Source organism: Alnus glutinosa, chromosome 7, assembly GCF_958979055.1.
Source record: "Alnus glutinosa chromosome 7, dhAlnGlut1.1, whole genome shotgun sequence".
Taxonomy (NCBI): domain Eukaryota; kingdom Viridiplantae; phylum Streptophyta; class Magnoliopsida; order Fagales; family Betulaceae; genus Alnus; species Alnus glutinosa.
The window spans coordinates 1,628,147-1,646,613 of NC_084892.1; the positions used below are offsets into that span (position 1 = coordinate 1,628,147).

General features: G+C 35.0%; 2 protein-coding genes across 3 annotated transcripts; one reads left to right on the plus strand and one right to left on the minus strand.

Annotated features, from left to right (window-relative positions):
• Positions 1-441: 441 nt before the first annotated feature.
• LOC133872975 (large ribosomal subunit protein eL24) lies at positions 442-2,141 on the plus strand. The gene is made up of 5 exons (XM_062310672.1): positions 442-521; positions 766-841; positions 934-1,035; positions 1,535-1,683; positions 1,853-2,141. The coding sequence occupies exons 1-5, from the start codon at positions 511-513 to the stop codon at positions 2,007-2,009; spliced, it is 495 nt and encodes a 164-aa protein (XP_062166656.1). The 5' UTR covers positions 442-510; the 3' UTR covers positions 2,010-2,141.
• A 5,093-nt stretch (positions 2,142-7,234) lies between these two features.
• Positions 7,235-11,194, minus strand: LOC133874158 (homeobox-leucine zipper protein ATHB-22-like). Of its 2 annotated transcripts, none has more exons than XM_062312005.1 (3): positions 10,300-11,194; positions 9,763-10,100; positions 7,235-7,711 (listed from the first exon to the last, which is right to left on the minus strand). In XM_062312005.1, the coding sequence occupies exons 1-3, from the start codon at positions 10,388-10,390 to the stop codon at positions 7,457-7,459; spliced, it is 684 nt and encodes a 227-aa protein (XP_062167989.1). In that variant the 5' UTR covers positions 10,391-11,194; the 3' UTR covers positions 7,235-7,456. The 2 variants fall into 2 exon arrangements, with proteins under 2 accessions (XP_062167989.1, XP_062167988.1); XM_062312004.1 differs by having other exon boundaries at positions 9,757-10,100.
• Positions 11,195-18,467: the final 7,273 nt, after the last annotated feature.

The window sequence follows — 18,467 nt, forward strand, 5'->3', positions numbered from 1 at the left end:
TTATTGTATGGACGAACCGGAGCGTACAGACCACGCGCCTGTGCATGGAGTTCCAGTGGAGTTGAATTGGATGCCAGTAGAGGTGGAAGACAACGACATATCTGATGGAGTGATGCGTGTCCTGTGAGATATGGCAGAAAATCGGAGATATTTGTCTGAGTTTTTGTTCCGTTAAGATATATTTTGTCTTATTTATTGTGACATAAAGGAAGTGAAAGGTTTTATTAGTTATTTTTCACCCAAAAAAATAATAATAACAGGGTTAGTCATTTTTGGGCCGCTCCGATCTACATATCAAGGTGGAAATCAAGTGAGCCCATCTGAACCATACTTGGGCCGATTGGATAAGATTCAAAAGAATACGCTGGGCCCAATGACAATAAACAGTGGCATTTTCGTGGTTTTCTGATAATAAAAGGGCTTAGTTATTCACCTTCCTCATATATATTCCGTATCTCCACCAATTCGACTTCTAGGGTTTCTGCATCTGCCACACAACTACTAGCAGCCATGGTTCTCAAGTACGTCTCTCTCTCTCTCTCTCTCACACACACACACACACACACATCTATTGGAACGCAGAAATCACAGTATTAGCTATGTTTCTGAATTGATTTGAAGATTTTTCTTGTATGAGCTTCTAAACGCACGAGTTTGTGTGTAAAATTGCTCGTGCGAATGTGGATTGTGATGTGATGAACTATTAGAATGTTACTGATTGTTGTTTGATATTCTGTCAATTGATGTATGGTTTTGGAATACCAGGACGGAACTCTGTCGTTTTAGCGGAGCCAAGATATACCCTGGGAAAGGCATTAGATTTATTCGCGCCGATTCTCAGGTTTTGACTCTAAAATTTGAGATCAGAGTTTGATTCATTTTTGGTTAGATATTGAAAATAAGGTCTTTTTTTTTCTCTGTTAATCCTATCAGGTTTTCCTGTTTGCTAATTCGAAATGCAAGAGGTATTTCCACAATCGATTGAAGCCGTCGAAGCTTACCTGGACAGCCATGTACAGGAAGCAGCATAAGAAGGTGAGAAAGCTTTGAAATTTCAGATACATGGATACGTATATTATGTATGTATTAGTACTTTATTTATTTATATTCATTTGGGATCTTTACGTATAGCGCCTTATATCTCTTGCACTTAGGTCAGCATTTGCTAATAACTGATTTTTTTTTCTATTCGCTAATAACTTTTGATTATATATGTTGGTATTTTATCCAAAACAAGAAATGGGTTAAGTTTATACCAGCATTGAAAATGTACTTAATGATTCTTGCCAACAAAGCTCCTGGACAGTGGTTATTGGAATTTTAAACGTTTTAAGTTGATATTAGCATTGGAAGTGTACTTAATGATTCTTGCCCACGAAACTCCTGGGCAGTTTAAAACTTTTGACTCAAATGTTTTGATGCAACGTCTATTTCTCTCCCTTTTGTGTATCTGGTAAAGAAGAAAGAAAAAAGACATTATTATGATATTTCAGGCTGAATTGATTTAATGTGCCTGTGATCTTGACATGCTTAGGATATTGCCCAAGAGGCTGTGAAGAAGAGGAGACGTGCTACCAAGAAGCCCTATTCGAGGTCCATAGTTGGTGCCACCTTAGAGGTTATCCAGAAGAAAAGAGCTGAGAAGCCGGAAGTCCGTGATGCTGCCAGGGAAGCTGCACTCCGGTATGTTTTCTCCGCATTCTGATTGTTTCAGACAGCTTTTTTTCTTTGTCTTAGCTTTTCCCTGCACTTTTTGATAGAGTAGTCGGTTGTTATGTAGCTCTTGCAACATCTCAGATACATGCTAAATGTTCCTTTACTGGTTCTTTGACGTTTTGAATGTATTGTGCAGTGAAATTAAGGAAAGAATCAAGAAAACAAAAGACGAAAAGAAGTCGAAGAAGGCTGAAGTAATGTCCAAGTCACAGAAGTCACAGGCTAAGGGTAGCATTGCCAAGGGAGCTGCACCAAAGGGTCCTAAACTTGGAGGGGGTGGTGGAAAGCGCTGAGCGGCCGGTGTGTTCTTATTTTTGTTTCCTAGTGGAGTTAACAGTTACTGTAACCTTTCATTTTTGAATGCCGTGTAAGAATTCATTGGCCTTGTTGGGTCGAATCATTTATATTTTCTGGCTTTTATCGCATGCACCTGGTTCTTGAAGTTATCTAGTTATCTTGCTGAATTTGAGTATTTCCATGAGTAACTATAATTTAACTGTTTTTTCTACTGTGAATGTACTGCCACACTGGTGGTGCCTCATAACTAACTAGCATGGTATTGGTAGTAAGGGGCTTGCTAAACTTGTGAGTTTTCAGGGTTGAAAATTGTTCTGATGTTGTGCAGAAGTAAGATGGATGCATGATTAAATACAATTTTGTGTTGTGCCCATGTGGAATTGATCCTTTGATTCACACGCTGTAAAAGCAGACAAGTAATCTATGGTTGCCTGTGTTTTAGTATACCATCAAGTTGTTCGTACCAAATTATTGCACTAGTTATAAAGATTGTACATAAGGTGTTTATTGTGAAGAATTGCTTTTGTAAGAATGAGCACCAAGCGAGCAAGTGCTAGATCGGGCAGATAATGCGTCAACCGGGTGGTGGTGTCTGCCTGGATGGTTGCATTTTGCAAGGAGTCGAAATACTAAAATATATATGATACGGATAACGTCTTTTTGGTAGGTTTGATAATGCTTTTGGGATTTTTTTTTTTTTCATGAAAAAGTACTATAATGTGACGTCAAGGTGAAAGTAATTGCTTTTATTATTATTATTATTATTATTTTTTGAAGTTTTTGTTTTGAAAATGGAAGATAGAAGGATAAATTGTTATCAAACAAACCAAAACTTTTTTGAGGATTCATTTGAATTGATGACAGCTTTTTTACTTTTTACTTTTTTAATTTTTTTAAATTTATTATTATTATTATTATTTTATCACAGAATATGATCTCTCTATTTTGAGGATATGTTTAGATTATATTTTACAAATTTAATGGTATTTATGTTAGAAAATACATTCTATAAGGATGTACTATAATTCTCTCATTTTACAGCAACCAAATTATAAGTACACAAGTTATCAAAAACTAAAAAATATAATAAACATAAAAACACCAAATCCTTTAAAACAAATTAAAGAACACCAATTTCTAGACACTTCACTGGAATATGGTGACTTTGGGTGGTGGTTTTCGGCATATTCCAGCGCCCTTCTTGGCAGATCTGGTGGGGTGATGGGGTCTTTGTAAGGAAGAAACCTCAAAAAGTGCTATTTTGTCTATCGGTTTTGTTTTCTTGGTAGATTCAACCGAATGCTAACGCCAGAATCCACGGAGTCACTGCCGAAATACACCAAAGTCTACGGCCGTAATCCGCCTCTTTGAGCTTGTTCTTGCAAGGAGTGTTAATGGGTGGTTGAGAATCTCAAATTTAGGGTTGGAAAAGATTACAAAGGATTAAGGCCCCATTTGAAAACCACTTTCCCCTCCCCTCCCCTCCCGTTCCCTTCACTTCTCCCAAAAAACATCAACTTCAAAACATTCGTAACTTTTTTTTACATTTTATATCACATCAACACTTTCTTATTACTTTTTAAATAAAAAACTCATTACAATACAATTTTTTTTTTATTTTTTTTTTTTCACTTTTCCATATAAATTATATCAATTTTATATCACATCAATTTTAATTTTCAATCATTCAAAAAAAAACCCAAGGAGAGGGCAAGGGGGTTTTCAAACGGGGCCTAAATCATAAGAGTTTTTGGGTTTGAGAGGATGAGAGAGAACATGGGTTGGGCTGTTTTGGAACAGAGCTTGTGAAGGCCATTGATGGTGGTGGTGCAGAGATTAGAGGAATGAAGATTGAAGAATGGAAGATAGATGAGCACAGAGTCATGGTGGCAATAATATTTGACTGGTTTGGATGGCCGGAAATACCAACAAAATTTCTTTCCAGTGCCTTAGTCTACTGAGGAGTTTATATATGCCTTTGACGCCAGCTTGGATATACACATATATTGTATATCCAAGCGCACAAATTGTGAAACAAATTAGATTGGAAAAATCGACAATCAGCGAACTCGAAAGTCGGAACCCATTTTTGTAGAGAGTGGTACAGAATCAATGGACACGGGAACCAAATTGGCAGTATGAATGAGAAAAGTGATTGCCATGTTTCAGTGAAAACGTCGTTGGAATGGGGATGAGAAAAGTGATCGATGGGCTAGTTTGGCTAAAAGATTTGATGTTTTCCTCCTATTATTCTGTATAATACTTTTTCTAATGTGTTAAAATTTTATTGAAGGTTGTAAAAGTGGTATTTTACAGCTCATCATTATAGAAATGGCTCTTTTTATGTTATTCTATAGTAAATATATTGTCACATTATTTAAAATTGTTAAATGACATAGTATTATATTATTTATGTGTATTGGATGCACACAATAAAATTTGAACTATAAACTGATTTTTTTATTTTTTTCATGAAATTGAGAGGATTTTGGTCTATAGGTTTGTCTATTGCAAGGGCTGTAAACTTCGTTTCAGCCTGATGCTTGCAGTGTCGATACAAAAAGGCCACGGCGTTGGGGGATCAGGGTGCTAGGGGTAACTTTTGGACTGGCTAGCTTTTTCAGGTTTTAGACATGACTTTGGCTGAATGGCTGATATCACTATAACTACGTGGCCCCGTTTTTCGTGGTTTGGGCTAATTGGATTCTTATAGCATTTTTAGTACCTTTACCAAATTTTACTCATTAAAATAGTTAAAAATTATTTTTTCTTATTCTGGTGAGCCATTTTTTTAAAATTCCCCTAGCAATATCACCATTTTAACTATTCAATATTTACTATTTCATTTAAATAATATTTTTTTTCAAATTTCTTTATTCTTTCTCTATTTAATATTTTTTAAATGTTTGTCTTGTCCTAAAGGTCATATTTATGAATATTTGCAAGGCCACAAAAGGCTTATGCTCAATTATTTTGCCGAATCACCAATATACCCTCCCAGACTATTTCGAAGGAGGTTCCGTATGAGGCATCCTCTTTTTCTTCATATTGTATCCGAGGTTGAAGATTACGAGCCATATTTTGTCCAAGAAAGAAATGCAGCTAGAATACTTGGTTTTTCTTCCCTTCAAAAGATTACCGCTGCACTCAAGATGCTAGCATATGGAGTAACTGGTGATTACGTGGATGAGTATTTGAGGTGGTGGAAGGTCAATAGCACGCACTACCCACGACTTTCTCTGATGGCTCGAGATTTCTTGACTATGCAGGCAACTTCTGTAGCACCTGAAGAGTTGTTCTGCAGCAAAGGTGATGAGATAGATAAGCAACGAATTTGTATGCGACATGAAACTGCGCAGTCGCTCCTTTGTATCAGGTCATGGACCCATGGAGGAATCAAGTTCAAGTTCAAGTCTACTGAGATAGACTATGAGAGATTGATGGAATTGGTAGCTGCAGCAGATAATAGTAATGCTGCTTCTTACGTGCGCCGAATGTGAGGGAGAGAGACAGTCTCAAAAATATTCAGCAAATAGAACTAAATTCAGAACTAATTGTGGGCTGCGATCGTGAGAGAGAGAGGGAGAGAGAAAATTGGTGAAGGAGTTGGTGAGTGAATATTACTCATCAGAATTGGTGAGTAATTTTACTCATCAAAACTTTTTTGTTAAAGTGGTGAGGCTGCTGGAAGTGATTTTTTGGTGTTTTCATCAAATTAGTTCACTAAAAAACTATTTTAGTGAGGCTAATAGGAATATTCTTATGGGAAAGAAACAACAAATTTAAGTACGGGTGGAAATTTTTTGACAAAGCACTTTCTGTTTTACTTGAAATTTCATTTATTTTTCCTTTGCATGGAAATTGTAAGGCGACAAAAGAGAGGACCTATCTTAGCGGGGCTTCCCTATCTTAGGGGTTTTTTTTGTTCAGGTGAGCCCACTACTCATACAGGAGAATCGTAAGGGGGGAGGTAGTAACATAGATCCCTAATTGTATGAGATTTTGATTCTATAAGGATAAAAATTTCTTACAAATCGGTTTTTACGAAATTTTATACAAACCATATATAAGATTGACATGTGTCTCTTGACATGTGAGAAGCACTGTTGTTTTAATAAAATGTGCTTCTCACGTGCTTTTTTAATAGCATTAATAAAAAAACATGTGTTTTTTACATATTTAAAGGACAAATGTCATTTTTATATGTGGGTTGTAGAAAATTTCATATAAACCAGTTTGTAGAAAATTTATGTCCGCTTCACTAGACGAATGAATAAGTGGGTTTAATAAGAGCAGGAATTCAAGTGACAGATCGAGCTATACAGTGGCGGACCCAAACTTGATGATTTGGAGGGGCCGAATTGAAAAAAAAAAAAAAAAGATTAGGAGGGCAAAACTACAAAAAAATAAAAAATTTAAGAGTAAAATTTTAATTTTAATTTTTTAGAATTTTTTTTCGTTTTTTAAAAAATCTTGGGGCTTAGGGGGCGAGGGCCCCCTGGCCCCTTAATGGATTTGGCCCCTGGAGCTACAGCCTACAATAAGCATTTTACATATATATTACATTTTGAGTATTCTGAATCTTGCATGAGCAATAATTCTCTTGAGGTCTATCTCCAAAATTTGGCGAAACCCAATAATTGCTCTAAATTCGTAACATCCTCGTCATTAAAAAAAGCGTAATGTTACTTTTCACACTCATTTCGAATTAGTTAACCTGACGTGTTTTAAGTAACTTTTCAAAAGAAAAAGAGTGCATTCGCCTATTGATGAGCTGTGATCGCATTGTACAAGAACTAAAAAAAAGGTAGCAAAATAAAAGTGAACCTTCTTTTTAATCTTTTCCTTTTGTGGGGGAAAGCTTCTCAATGAGATTAGGGAAAAATTCAAGCTAGGCCATAATCCTAACCTCAAATGGTCTAGCACCCACGTACAACCTTGAGGTGGAGATTGGGTAGAACGAGTTTTCTCTATTGCATGAATATTCAGACCCTACTCAAGTAGCTGTCTAGACGGTCCGAATATGTACTCGAGCATGTAGGGTTTATCAATTGCTCGATCATATTGTTGTCCAAACAATTCGAGCAGGTGTCTGAATTTCCGTATGCCCTCTCATGTAAGCTACCAATATTGCAATTGCACCGATTATATTGTTGGAGGTTAATGCAAGTGTTTACTTCTTCTATCACACTACACACCCAAAAAGAAAAGAAGAAAAAAAAAATAAAACCCAAGGAACGACTAATCATCATTATAACAACAATAACAACAATTAGAGCATCACATGCGAATAAATAGGTGAACGAAAATTCTGAATCAGACGACAGCGTCTCCAACTCAGCCAGAAAACTAGCTACTTGACCCTCTCATCCTACTAATCTAAACACACTCTTCAAGATCAGATTATGAACAGCTTAACAGCCCCCCCCCCCCCGGTTATGGCTTACGGGGGATAAGAAGGCAGAGCACCCCAGTAAGGCGGCGACACAGGGTTGTACTCCTCGACGACATTGAATAGATAGTTGCAGTCTGCAATGGGATGGTGGGTCATCGTCGTCGGCGTTCCTCGTGGCTTGTGAGAGCCATTTATGGCTACTGACGTGCTCTCCACTGTCTCCTCCCCTGAGATTTCTGTGTAGCCTGTGGAGACTTGCTTCCTCGCGGCTTGCTCTCTTAGCATGCCTTTCAATTTCATAACCTGCCAACAACAGACCGACTTTATTGGATGAAAAACATTTAAATCAAAATTCTTCTTTGATTTTGCTTTTCCCAACATTTGCTGATGTTCCTATTTAATGTGTCTTGTTATGATCAAGTCGAAGGAGGCGGCTTTTTGCTGGCCAGCAAGCTAAAAGGCATGGGGTGCTGACAAATCTTTTAAAAGCGGGAACCTAAACTGCTCAAGTCGTCTCAAATTATTTTTTTTTGAATTTGAGAGAATTTAAGCAGATGATTGTGATAAACCACATTAAATGCACAAGCATCCCTCTTTTGTTGAGGTTGCTGTGAGCTAGGTCTCTAATTTTATTTTACTTTTTATTTTTAAAAAAAAATTAGTTCTATTTTTTTTTTTTGAATTTTTAATGAGAAGAGTATAATATTTTTTCACAACGTATTTTTTAATAATGTAAATCTGAAAACTACCAAGTATTTAAAGGGATAATTGTATCACTGGTTCCAAAGGTTGGCCTAAATTATGAATCACTCCCTATGGTATAAAAAGTTTATGGATGAACATTGTGGTAAACTATAGTTACAAATTATTCCCTGAACCTGTTTTCCGTCTACCAAATTAACAGAATTCATTAGTGGATTACAATACAAATGATATTTAGAAGTTGTCTCACTATTTATATGACGTGAGAAACTAACAGATTCTATTAACTTAGTGAAAAGAAAACGAGTTCAGGGAGTGATTCGTAATTATAGTTTATCACAATGACTCTCTATAAACTTTCTATACCACATAGAGTGATTCGTAATTTAGGCCAACACTAAGAATTAGTGGTACAATTATCCCATATGTAAACCTATTCTCTACTCTTTTCTTAAGAGTTAAGAACAAGACCCCATATAAAAGTTGTTTGAGATGTATTTATAGACAAAGTTTTCTTTTTAATTGTGTTAGATACATTTTATATACCCCTAATCGTATCGGATAAGATTAGTGTCCAACATGCATTTTAAGCAAATATTCTCTTAATAAACTGATTTTTTTAAAAAAAAAAAACAAAATAAAAAAAAAAATCTAAAATTAATTTGAAAGAAAACTTGAACATGTATTCAAATGATTTGCAAATTTAGTAACGTTTTTCCTCTCATTTTAATGATTTAAGAAAGAAGTTTGAGACATAAAAAAACCCCATAATAAATATCTGACATTAGAATTTAATATTTTAATTCAGGGCGCACACAAACATGTCTGACAAATGTCGAAGATATATTTAACGTTTTACCTTCCACGCGTCTTTTTATTGTGCATTGGGGATCCCCCCACTGTCTGTACTTGATTCAGGCAAAGCAACAGTCGTATACCAGGAATGGTATCACCAAATTTTTGTTTTCATTTAGTTGGATATACAGGAAGATGCAAGCAAGTTGGTCAAATGTCTCCCAAGACCCAGCTTCATCAGATCCTGTCTCCCCTATTAACTCTCCCTTCTTCTTTGTTTTTTTTTTTTTTTTCCTTTTTTTTTTTTAAAAAAAAAATTAAAATTAAAATAGTTCTAATATGACATAATATGACGTACTTTTGAATGTTTTGTAGTATTTTGAGTTTTTGTTAGTATTTTTATTTAAAGGAATAATGAATATTTATTGATATATGTTCTTAAAGTATATAATTCTTACATATTTTTTTAGTATGATTAATATACATGTATGAATCATGTGCTTCGGGTAAAGATATTAGTTTAATACATTTAATAAAAAAAAAATAGAACTTTATATATCCTTTATTCAATGTGCCTAAGTGATCATCAAAAAGTTTTTTTTAAAGAAACCCAGTAGATGGTAGTAGTAGTGATTTAAGACTGTCAAATATTGGAGAATCTCAAGCTACAAATAACATAAAGGAAGCTAGTTAGAAAAAAAAAAAAAAAAAAAAAAAAAAAAAAAAGAAGAAGAAGAAGAAGGGAAAAAGGCAGAAATATATATTTTTTGAAAAAGAAAAGAATTGAATATGCTTTATGCAGATTGCATGTGTATGACTTTCATGGAAAAAAGAGTTAAAAGTAAGCTTACACGCACCTCCTCTTGAAGCTTATGCTTCTCCATAGAGATGACATCATAATCCTGCTTGAGCTCATCGTATAGGTGCTCCAGCTGCTTAGCCTTCCACCTGGCGCGCCTGTTTTGGAACCAAACAGCGATTTGGCGAGGCTGCAGCCCGAGCTCCTTGGAGAGCTTCATCTTCCTGTCAGGGTCCAGTTTTTTCTCCTCCTGGAAGCTCCTTTCCAGTGAATCTAGCTGATCGCTCGTCAGCCGCTTCTTCTTATCCTGGCAGCTCCCATAGCTGTTGTTCTTGTCCATTCCCGGCACCATCCCGTGCCCTGACTCCACCATTGCCGGGTGCTTCACCTCCATTCCTGGAAAAAGGTAGGCAAATTAAAGATTTGCTACTTAGCTAGGAAGCTGAAAATTAATAATGCTTTTCTTGCATGCCCATTTTTAAGAAACTCAGAATTTGAAGTAATTTAGGTAAACTACTATAGTGAAAAGTCAAAGAAACAGAGAAGACCATGATTGAGAAAACAGTCAACAGTGAGAGAGTACTGATGAGTTTACCTGGATATGTGTCGTAGTTATAGTTGTAGAGGAAGCTTAAAGAAGATTCTGGTCGAGAAACAAAGGGTCTTAAGCTCCCATTCCAGTCCATTTTTGCCTCCACTTTCTGTCTCTTTGCCTCAGATCAACCCAAAATTTGTCTCTGTTATATGGACTGGTGTGGGTTGGAGTGGGTTGGACCACAAAGAAAAACGATAGTAGGCGATGTGATTGAGTTGGGGAGGCGTGACGGGAGTGCTGTAACGTAAGGTTCTATTCTTCTCTTTTACGGTGCCAAAAAAGTGAATACGTTAAGAGATCAGAAACGATGAGGTTCTTCTACAAACACATAGTGTGCATTACTTTATACTTGCTACTTCTCTTTTGGGGTGCAGCAGCAGCAAAAATTTGTGTTTAATTTTATAGAGAAAAGGAGGGAGATTTATAGTACTAGAAAAGAAGTCAGGAGGAGGCGTGAGAAAGGGAAGGCATATGTCAGTTTTATAGGAGCAGGACTATTGGGACCAGATGGAGACCTTTGATCCCACCCTTCCATTTTCTTCACTATCCAACCGACAACTCTCTCTCTCTCTCTCTCTCTCTCTCTCTCTCTCTCTCTCTGTGTGAATATAAATAAATATGCATATATAGGTAGGTGTGGCGAAGATGCAACATAGGAAGAGAAGTGGGGATTCATTAGAGGGTGGCATAGAATCAGTACGCACCTGCTCCCCTCTTCTGCGCCAATAAAAGACAAATAAAGGAAAGAAAAAAGGAACTTGCATGGGCCTCATCCTACTAGCGTTTCACCCCTACATCTTCATAAAAACTTGACAGTGTGCCAGAGAAGAAAGCTGAGAACCCTCTCTCTCTCTCTCTCTCTCTCTCTCTCTCTCTCACACACACACACACTCTGTCTCTATTTTTTGGGTAGGGTTGAATTGCAATTGAATGAGAGGGAGGTGGGTCAAGTCTAGGGGAGTGAGCACGTACGTACCGTATACAGGGTATCTTTCCAAAACAAAACGTGAATGGTTTTAACGGTAAGAGAAGACATGGCACCTAAAATAGTGAAAGAGATGGATGAGAGACTCAGGAAGTCTCTCCTTGAAATGAAATGTTCTTCTTGTACATTAATCCATCAAAAGCCATTTCTGAATTCATGATAACTACACCTCATTGTTTATAGCCAGAGCACTGTGGGATCTGGGACAAAACCAGCTGGGTCCAAAAATGCTCAGAAGCATAGATTGAGCACTGCAAAAACCTTGCTACTTCTTTACATGGGAATGGTTTTTTAAGTTACCGTTGTTGGTGGGTTTCTGCATTTACAAGCACAAACCTTAAACTTTCTTTACAAACATGATGATCGATCGATCTAACATTTGCTCATAATTGTCTTCCCAACAACATGAAGCCTAGCTTATCGGTTTATTGATGAATGTTTAAGGTTTGAACTCTACTTTAAATGGCATGTCCTTACTTTTGCAAATGATTTTTGCCTTTTGCCACGACACTAATTAATTTAATTAAGTCATTGTAACCCAAAGGGGTATCATCTTTTGCATGTGGTTGAAAATAATTGAGTATCATATTGAGGATGGTTGGGCCAAGCTAGCAACCCGAATACTCACTCTGCCATTAACTAATGGAGCCGGATACTAGCTACCATAAAGCGTCACACCAGATCTCATCACTTAGGAGTTAGGACGCCAGCATTAGTCGTCCCCGGCCATGATCCCATTAGGAAATAAATGATGGTTTAATTTGCGAGGGTCACGGGGCCTAAAGAAGAACACGTACAACATGATAGAGCTTCCAATCGAATCGTGCCATGTGGCCGATGGTTGCGGTCAACTGATCGACTATAAAGGGAGCAGAAAAAAAAAATAATAAAAATGAGACTTTTGTCTCTTCTCTCTCTAAATCTTTAATACTATTTTTCACGATTTTACCGATTTAAACATCGAAACTATTTACGCTCAGACAAACTCTCGTGGTTATCTTTCTTTCTGGTTTGCGTATAGCCTCCCTGCATGTCATGTCCATAATTGACCTCCAGTACTTGGGATTAAGGCTTAAGTTGAATATTAGAATATTCTTGAAAAGTTTTTTCATGTATTAATTCCTGCATCTTGAATCACTGCAACGTCGTCCTTGGGATTGTTATGATGAATGGTCCAAGATCTACAACCAGTACTATATAAATATTGACCTGACAGAGAAGTCCACTCATTTTATCGTTATTTGAAAACCCTTTTCGATCAGAATAGATTTAACTTAATAAATTAAAATTTATTCTCAAAAATTCATCTTAAAATTAATGAGCGGACTACTGCTCTGTAAGGGCAGTAGAAGATATAAGAACATAAAAAATATATATATATATATTTGGCAATTTTCTATATAAGCAAAAAACACCGAAAAATAATTTTTGAATTATTTTAATTTAGAATTGTAAACAAATTAACAATGGAAAATAGCTACATTTTCAAGCAAAAAAAAATATTTCACGTCGAAACAAACGAAGCCCAATAATTTCTAAAATTCTTAAGGTATTCTATCCTATAAATTTTCTCAAATATATTCTAACCATTGTTTTGAAATTAAATATGCGGTTAGGATCTTGTCATAAAAATATTTATTATTTTGAACATTTAGAAAAATGTGATACATACTGAAGTGATATTTAAAAGTATTGATATGGAAAAAAGTCAACTATTTAATTTGAAAATAATGGTTGAGATTTGAGGAAATTCGATCATGTGATATATATGTATATATGATAGATCTAAAACCCTAAAGTATCTAATAATTAATCCGAAATGATAGATAATAATTATAAATCGAACAGCCCTACTATACAATATATATATATATATATATATATATATATATATATATATATATATATATATATGCTTAATTAAAAGAAGAAAATTAAAGCATTGAATCGGGTCGAGGGTAAAAGGATTAATTCCCTAGCTTTCTAATATTTTCAGTCTTTTTGTTGTGGAAAAGAGAAATTATCCTACAAGCTTCGCTGGCTACTGTAAGACTTTGGCCCCCCGACACGGCAAGAGTCGAGTGGAAGAAAGGTACATGCATTCTGGAATCAGGACAAGGTTAGGAGCTGAATTTGGACCACCTTTAATTTCTCTTAAACTATCACATACAACTTTGGACCATCATCTAATACCAGCCTTTCAAAGCCTCAGTTCCATGCTTTCAAAAGTTTTGATTGCATTGGCAAGTCGGAACCAGTTCTGGATATATATATACTTGATGGTGAAGTCACATTCCAAAGCTCATTTGGGGGATGTGACTTAACTGAACATCCTTATTTTGTTATCCGAATAAGTTTTGAGTTGCCCGCTTGTATATTCGAGTATGTAAGCTCTATAAAGGTTATTTCAAATTTGTTGTACGTTCGGATTTATAGCAATTCGAGGAACAAAATTGTTGAAAACCTTTATCTAAAAATCACAGTCAAAACTGATCAATTAAACCTCGAAGTGGCCAAGAATGTAAATGTATTTTTCCGTTTTATTAGGATTACTAGTAATCCAGATAGCAAAATTAGTGTGAATCTCTATCCGAAAATCACAATCAAAACTCAATTAAACCTCAAAGAGTAGGTCAAGAATAAAAATGCATTTGTTAATTTGTTTTTAGGGTTACTTCTAAGAGCATTCACACCCGACTAACTAGCCAAATATTATTTTGACAAGTTGAAATGTAAATTTGGATGAAAATGTAGTTGCATCCAACTAATTACTTGTTACCATCAATCCTAGTTTCTAACTCCATGACACCATTTGGGTCAGAGAAACTGTTGCAGTCTTGCAGATCGAAGCCACACTTGACCAGCCAATGACTAGGTTTTTCAGTGCCAAAGGTACCTAAGAACATAAGCCCTAGGATGTTGAACATTGTTAATTAGTTGTGGTCCTTCATTAGGTTGGCCAACATTAACTCTTGACCAGCTAAAGATGCCCATGTATTAGGTTGCATGTTGACAACCGCTGCCTTAGCTTAGCTACATGGCAAAACTTTAGGTTAGAGCTAGCCTGTCAAAAAAAAAAAAATCTTTGGGTTAGACAGAAATATTTGGATAACAGTGGTCCTGTTGAGGTGTAAGCTTTTCAATTTGAACCACAAAAATGAACACATTTTCTGCAGGAGTAAATGAAAATGGAATCTAGCTAGCTATGAGAATTAGATCATGAGAAATGGCTGCAAAAGAAGGCCATGGCTGTACTCAGGCGGCGCCGGATCTAGACCTGTGTCTAGAATCTAGATCTGTATCTACATGTAAATATACATGAAAGCAGTATTTAATAGGAAGTAATGGAATATCAAAGTTCTACCAGAGATCGGCACTTCTAATATGTAGACCACAAACATCGTTACATTATTATCATAAATGAATACATTCAATACAAGAAATAAGTGGGTCCAAGTAGTTCGGCTTCCTTTCAGTGAAAAAATTGCCAAGATTTTTTATATAATTTTTTTTATTTTTCAACGGGGAACTCCTTTAAGGTAGAGCTATTTTGTGTATTCACTCATGTCAGATAAATTTCGGATCCGTAAAAAGTGTCATCAATACACGAATTGGGTAATACTTCTATTTCGCCGAGGAACTGTGAATATTACAAAATTAAAAGAAAATTATAATTATTTTCACTAAAAACAATATCTCTTCATTTTTACAAAGGAATCAGTACGACAGTAAAACACGATGAGTTCACATAAATCCCCTAAACAGAAATCTTACTCATTGCTTGTTGACCTGTTTGGCTGTTTCATATGTTCTTTTTTCTTTTTTCAGAGAGCTTTTAATTAAGAGTTAAATACACTTCTGATCCCTGAATTTTAAAAACTTTATTTTTGTAGTTCATAAGTTTCAATTCGCATCACAGATAATACGTAAGTTTTGGGAAAAGATCAAATTAATACCTCCGTCAAGTTTTCCATCTAAAATCTAACAGTTTGCTACGTGTCAACTTCTAAGGGTTGACACATGTCACAATATAAAAAATTACAAAAAATAAAAAATCTTTAAAAATTAATAATAAAATAATAAAAAAAATTTAAAAAAATGGCTCAGCTTCCCCATGACTAAAAAAAAAAAAGAAAAAAAAAGAAGAAGCGTTTTAGCCCATGAGGGTGGCCACCCCCATGGGCAAACAAACCCTCTAGATTTTTTTTAGAGGGTTTTGGCCCTTGATAGCTATTCATAAAATGGGGGTGGCCATGGTGGCCAAGCCACCCCTATTCTTTGTCTTTTTAATTTTTTTAATTTTTCCTTTAATTTATAAAGATTTTTTATTTTTTATTTTTTTATACTACAACATGTATTAATCCTCAGAGGTTGATATGTGACGAGCCATTAATTTTTAGATGGAAAACTTAACTAAGGTATTAATTCGGTCTTCTTTTTTTCAAAATTAAAGTATCATCTGTAATACGAATTAAATCTTAAGGACTAAAAAATAAATTTTTCAAAACTCAAATAGTAGAAGTGTATTTAATCCTTTAATTAACCTGTTTCTTCTTCTATTAAGTAGTCAACCTTAATCATCAATTTCTGAAAACCTAGTAAGACAAGTGAATGATGAATTGAAGGGACTAAATAACAAACTCGATCATGCTTTTACAGTTGCTTTAAGGAAAAATGGTTCCTAAATCCTCTGAAAACGAGGTAGTTTGTAGAACAGTACTAGTCCACATGCAGTACGGCAATTAGTCAAAGAGGTGCTAAGGTGACACACGTCGAAAATTCTCCGGCGCTTTTCTTCTGGTGATCGAAGTATGATCAGGATGCAGGGAAATCGTGGAATTGTGCAGAGAAGAGAGAAAGAGAGCAACAATTTACATCTCGTCCAATAGGATTGTCCGGTTATAATGGGGTAACCTCTCATATGCATGAGGCAATCGGAATTCTCTCTCCGGGCTGTCCGTACATCTACACGAGCGCGTGGGCTCGGACAGTCTCATAAACCTGATTTCTTACTAACTTCTACCAGAAATTAAGGGCATATTTGGATACATGTTTTTATTTAACTTTTTTTTTTTTTTTTTATAATTTATTTTTGAAAGAGACCAAATTTTTTTTACACCAATTTTTGGAAGAAAAAAAAAAAAGAAAGTTTAACATCATAGAGCAAATGTCTTTAGTTTGAATTTTGTCTTCGTCATTCATTCCTCTTGAAAATAAATTATAAATAAAAAAATTCATGTGATAGGCCTCACTTGTTGAGAGAGAGTTTGAAACAACACAAGAGGAGGTGGTAGAATATAATTTAATAATTAAATATACTATTTTCTATCAATTTAAACTTTTAAAATAAATGATTTAACACAACCGGCCCGAAGAACCGAAAATAAAATCCTCAACAAGGTCTCTTCTCAGTGGTGCAACACATTTAATTGCATAGTTTCTCTGTGTCAAATCATTTTAATTAATCTCAATTTCCACATGTTCCCAAAAACATGAACTATGAGATGAAGAAGAAGATAAGAGGAAAAGGAAGAGGGTAATTTTCGGTGTAGGCATTGGGGAGCACAGTAACTTGCAACCACAAAACCCTCGAGTGAAAAACAAGTTCCCATTTGGTGGGAAGTACTGTTTTGAATTTGGAGTTTTGAAAAGAGTTCTAAAAAGTGAAAGTTAAGAATTGATTGGGTTGGCACAACCTTTGAGAAAAGTTGAAAATAGTTTGGTAAAATTAAAAATTCAAAAACAGTGTTGATGGGGTTGTTTGTCAAGGAACAATACATTACAGTATTGTTATGTATTTTTTTTTTTTCATTTTTTATATTTTTCACTACTAATCAACATCAAAACATTCCTACTTTTTTCACTTTTTTATATCACATTAATAATTTTTTATTACTATTGAAATAAAAAAATTCACATAAAAAATTCACTGCAATACAAAACTTTTTCACTTTTTTATACAAATTATTTTTATTTTATATCACATCATCACTTTTTACTAATTTAAAAAACTAACAACCCACTACTCTGTTCTATAATGTCACTTGCCAAACAAGCCCGATGTTCCGGGGACACTGACAGTGGCCATCAAGCTGCCAAATCTAACGAGCGGCCAATGTGGGTCCACCAGACTATGGCCAAGAGTGACCGATATGTGGCGACCACTACATTTTTTTTTATGTTTATTTTTTTATTGTTTAAAAATGTTGTATTTTAATTTATTTTTTTAGAAATACAAGTGTTGAAGCCAAAGATTTTATTTTTTGTTTTCAAAATAAAAATATTAACCCAACCACTCAAAACTCAAAACACTCCTAAAACATACTCGGTCTTGGTGAAGTGATTCTAAGAACCAGTCAGTCTCGTTTGGTTTGCAAAATGAGTAATCCATTAGGAAAATAAATAATTATTCCCATAAATAAAAGTGAGTATAATGGAATGATTATTCCTAATCTTTATTTTGATAACAACACATACATTTTAATTAGAATCCATCAAAATTACTAAAAAAAATCCCACATTATATATATTTTTTTAAAAAAGAAATGATGGGTAGCCACGGTCACCTCCACCTCCAATTGCTCCAGGGGTGGTCGCACCACCCCTGGCGCGTGGTCGGCTAGCTAGTGTGTAGGGGGTTGGATTTCGTTATTTTCTTTTTTGAAAAAAAAAAATTTAAAGAAAAAAAAAGTAAGAGTGATTTTTTTTTTTTTTTTTTTTTTTGTGGAAATTATAGTCCATTCCCATTAGAATAGCTATTCCTCTTATTCTTTTTAGAAGAATCGATATTCCTCTTTGTAAGGAAATAGTTATTTCAAGAAATAGATCCCTACCAAACAAAAGAAAAACTATTCCATAAGAATAGTCATTCCATTCTAGGGGTTTATTCTACGAACCAAACGAGACCTTTGTTTTTTATTTTTTGTTTTCAAAACAAAAATATTAACCAACTACTCAAAATCCAAAAGACTCTTAAAACATACCGAGTCTTGGTAAAGTGATTCTAAGAACCAGTCGGTAGACTCTTCTCCCTTCCATTCCATGAACAGGAAAGCTCATATTTATTTGTACGACATATAGTGATTTATATATATTATTTCATGTAAAAAAGACCATAATGGCGGGTCAAGTTGGTTTATCCAATCCAACCACCCAAAACTACTGACTTCAGTCCGCTCTTTCA

Coding starts and splice junctions, on each gene's coding strand:
- LOC133872975 (XM_062310672.1), top strand. Junction 842..933: donor TTATTCGCGCCGATTCTCAG/GTTTTGACTCTA, acceptor TAATCCTATCAG/GTTTTCCTGTTTGCTAATTC. Junction 1,684..1,852: donor GCCAGGGAAGCTGCACTCCG/GTATGTTTTCTC, acceptor TGTATTGTGCAG/TGAAATTAAGGAAAGAATCA.
- LOC133874158 (XM_062312004.1), bottom strand. CDS start 10,390: ATGGACTGGAATGGGAGCTTAAGACCCTTTGTTTCTCGACCAGAATCT. Junction 10,101..10,299: donor TAACTACGACACATATCCAG/GTAAACTCATCA, acceptor ACCTTTTTCCAG/GAATGGAGGTGAAGCACCCG. Junction 7,712..9,756: donor AGCTTCAAGAGGAGGTGCGT/GTAAGCTTACTT, acceptor TGTTGTTGGCAG/GTTATGAAATTGAAAGGCAT.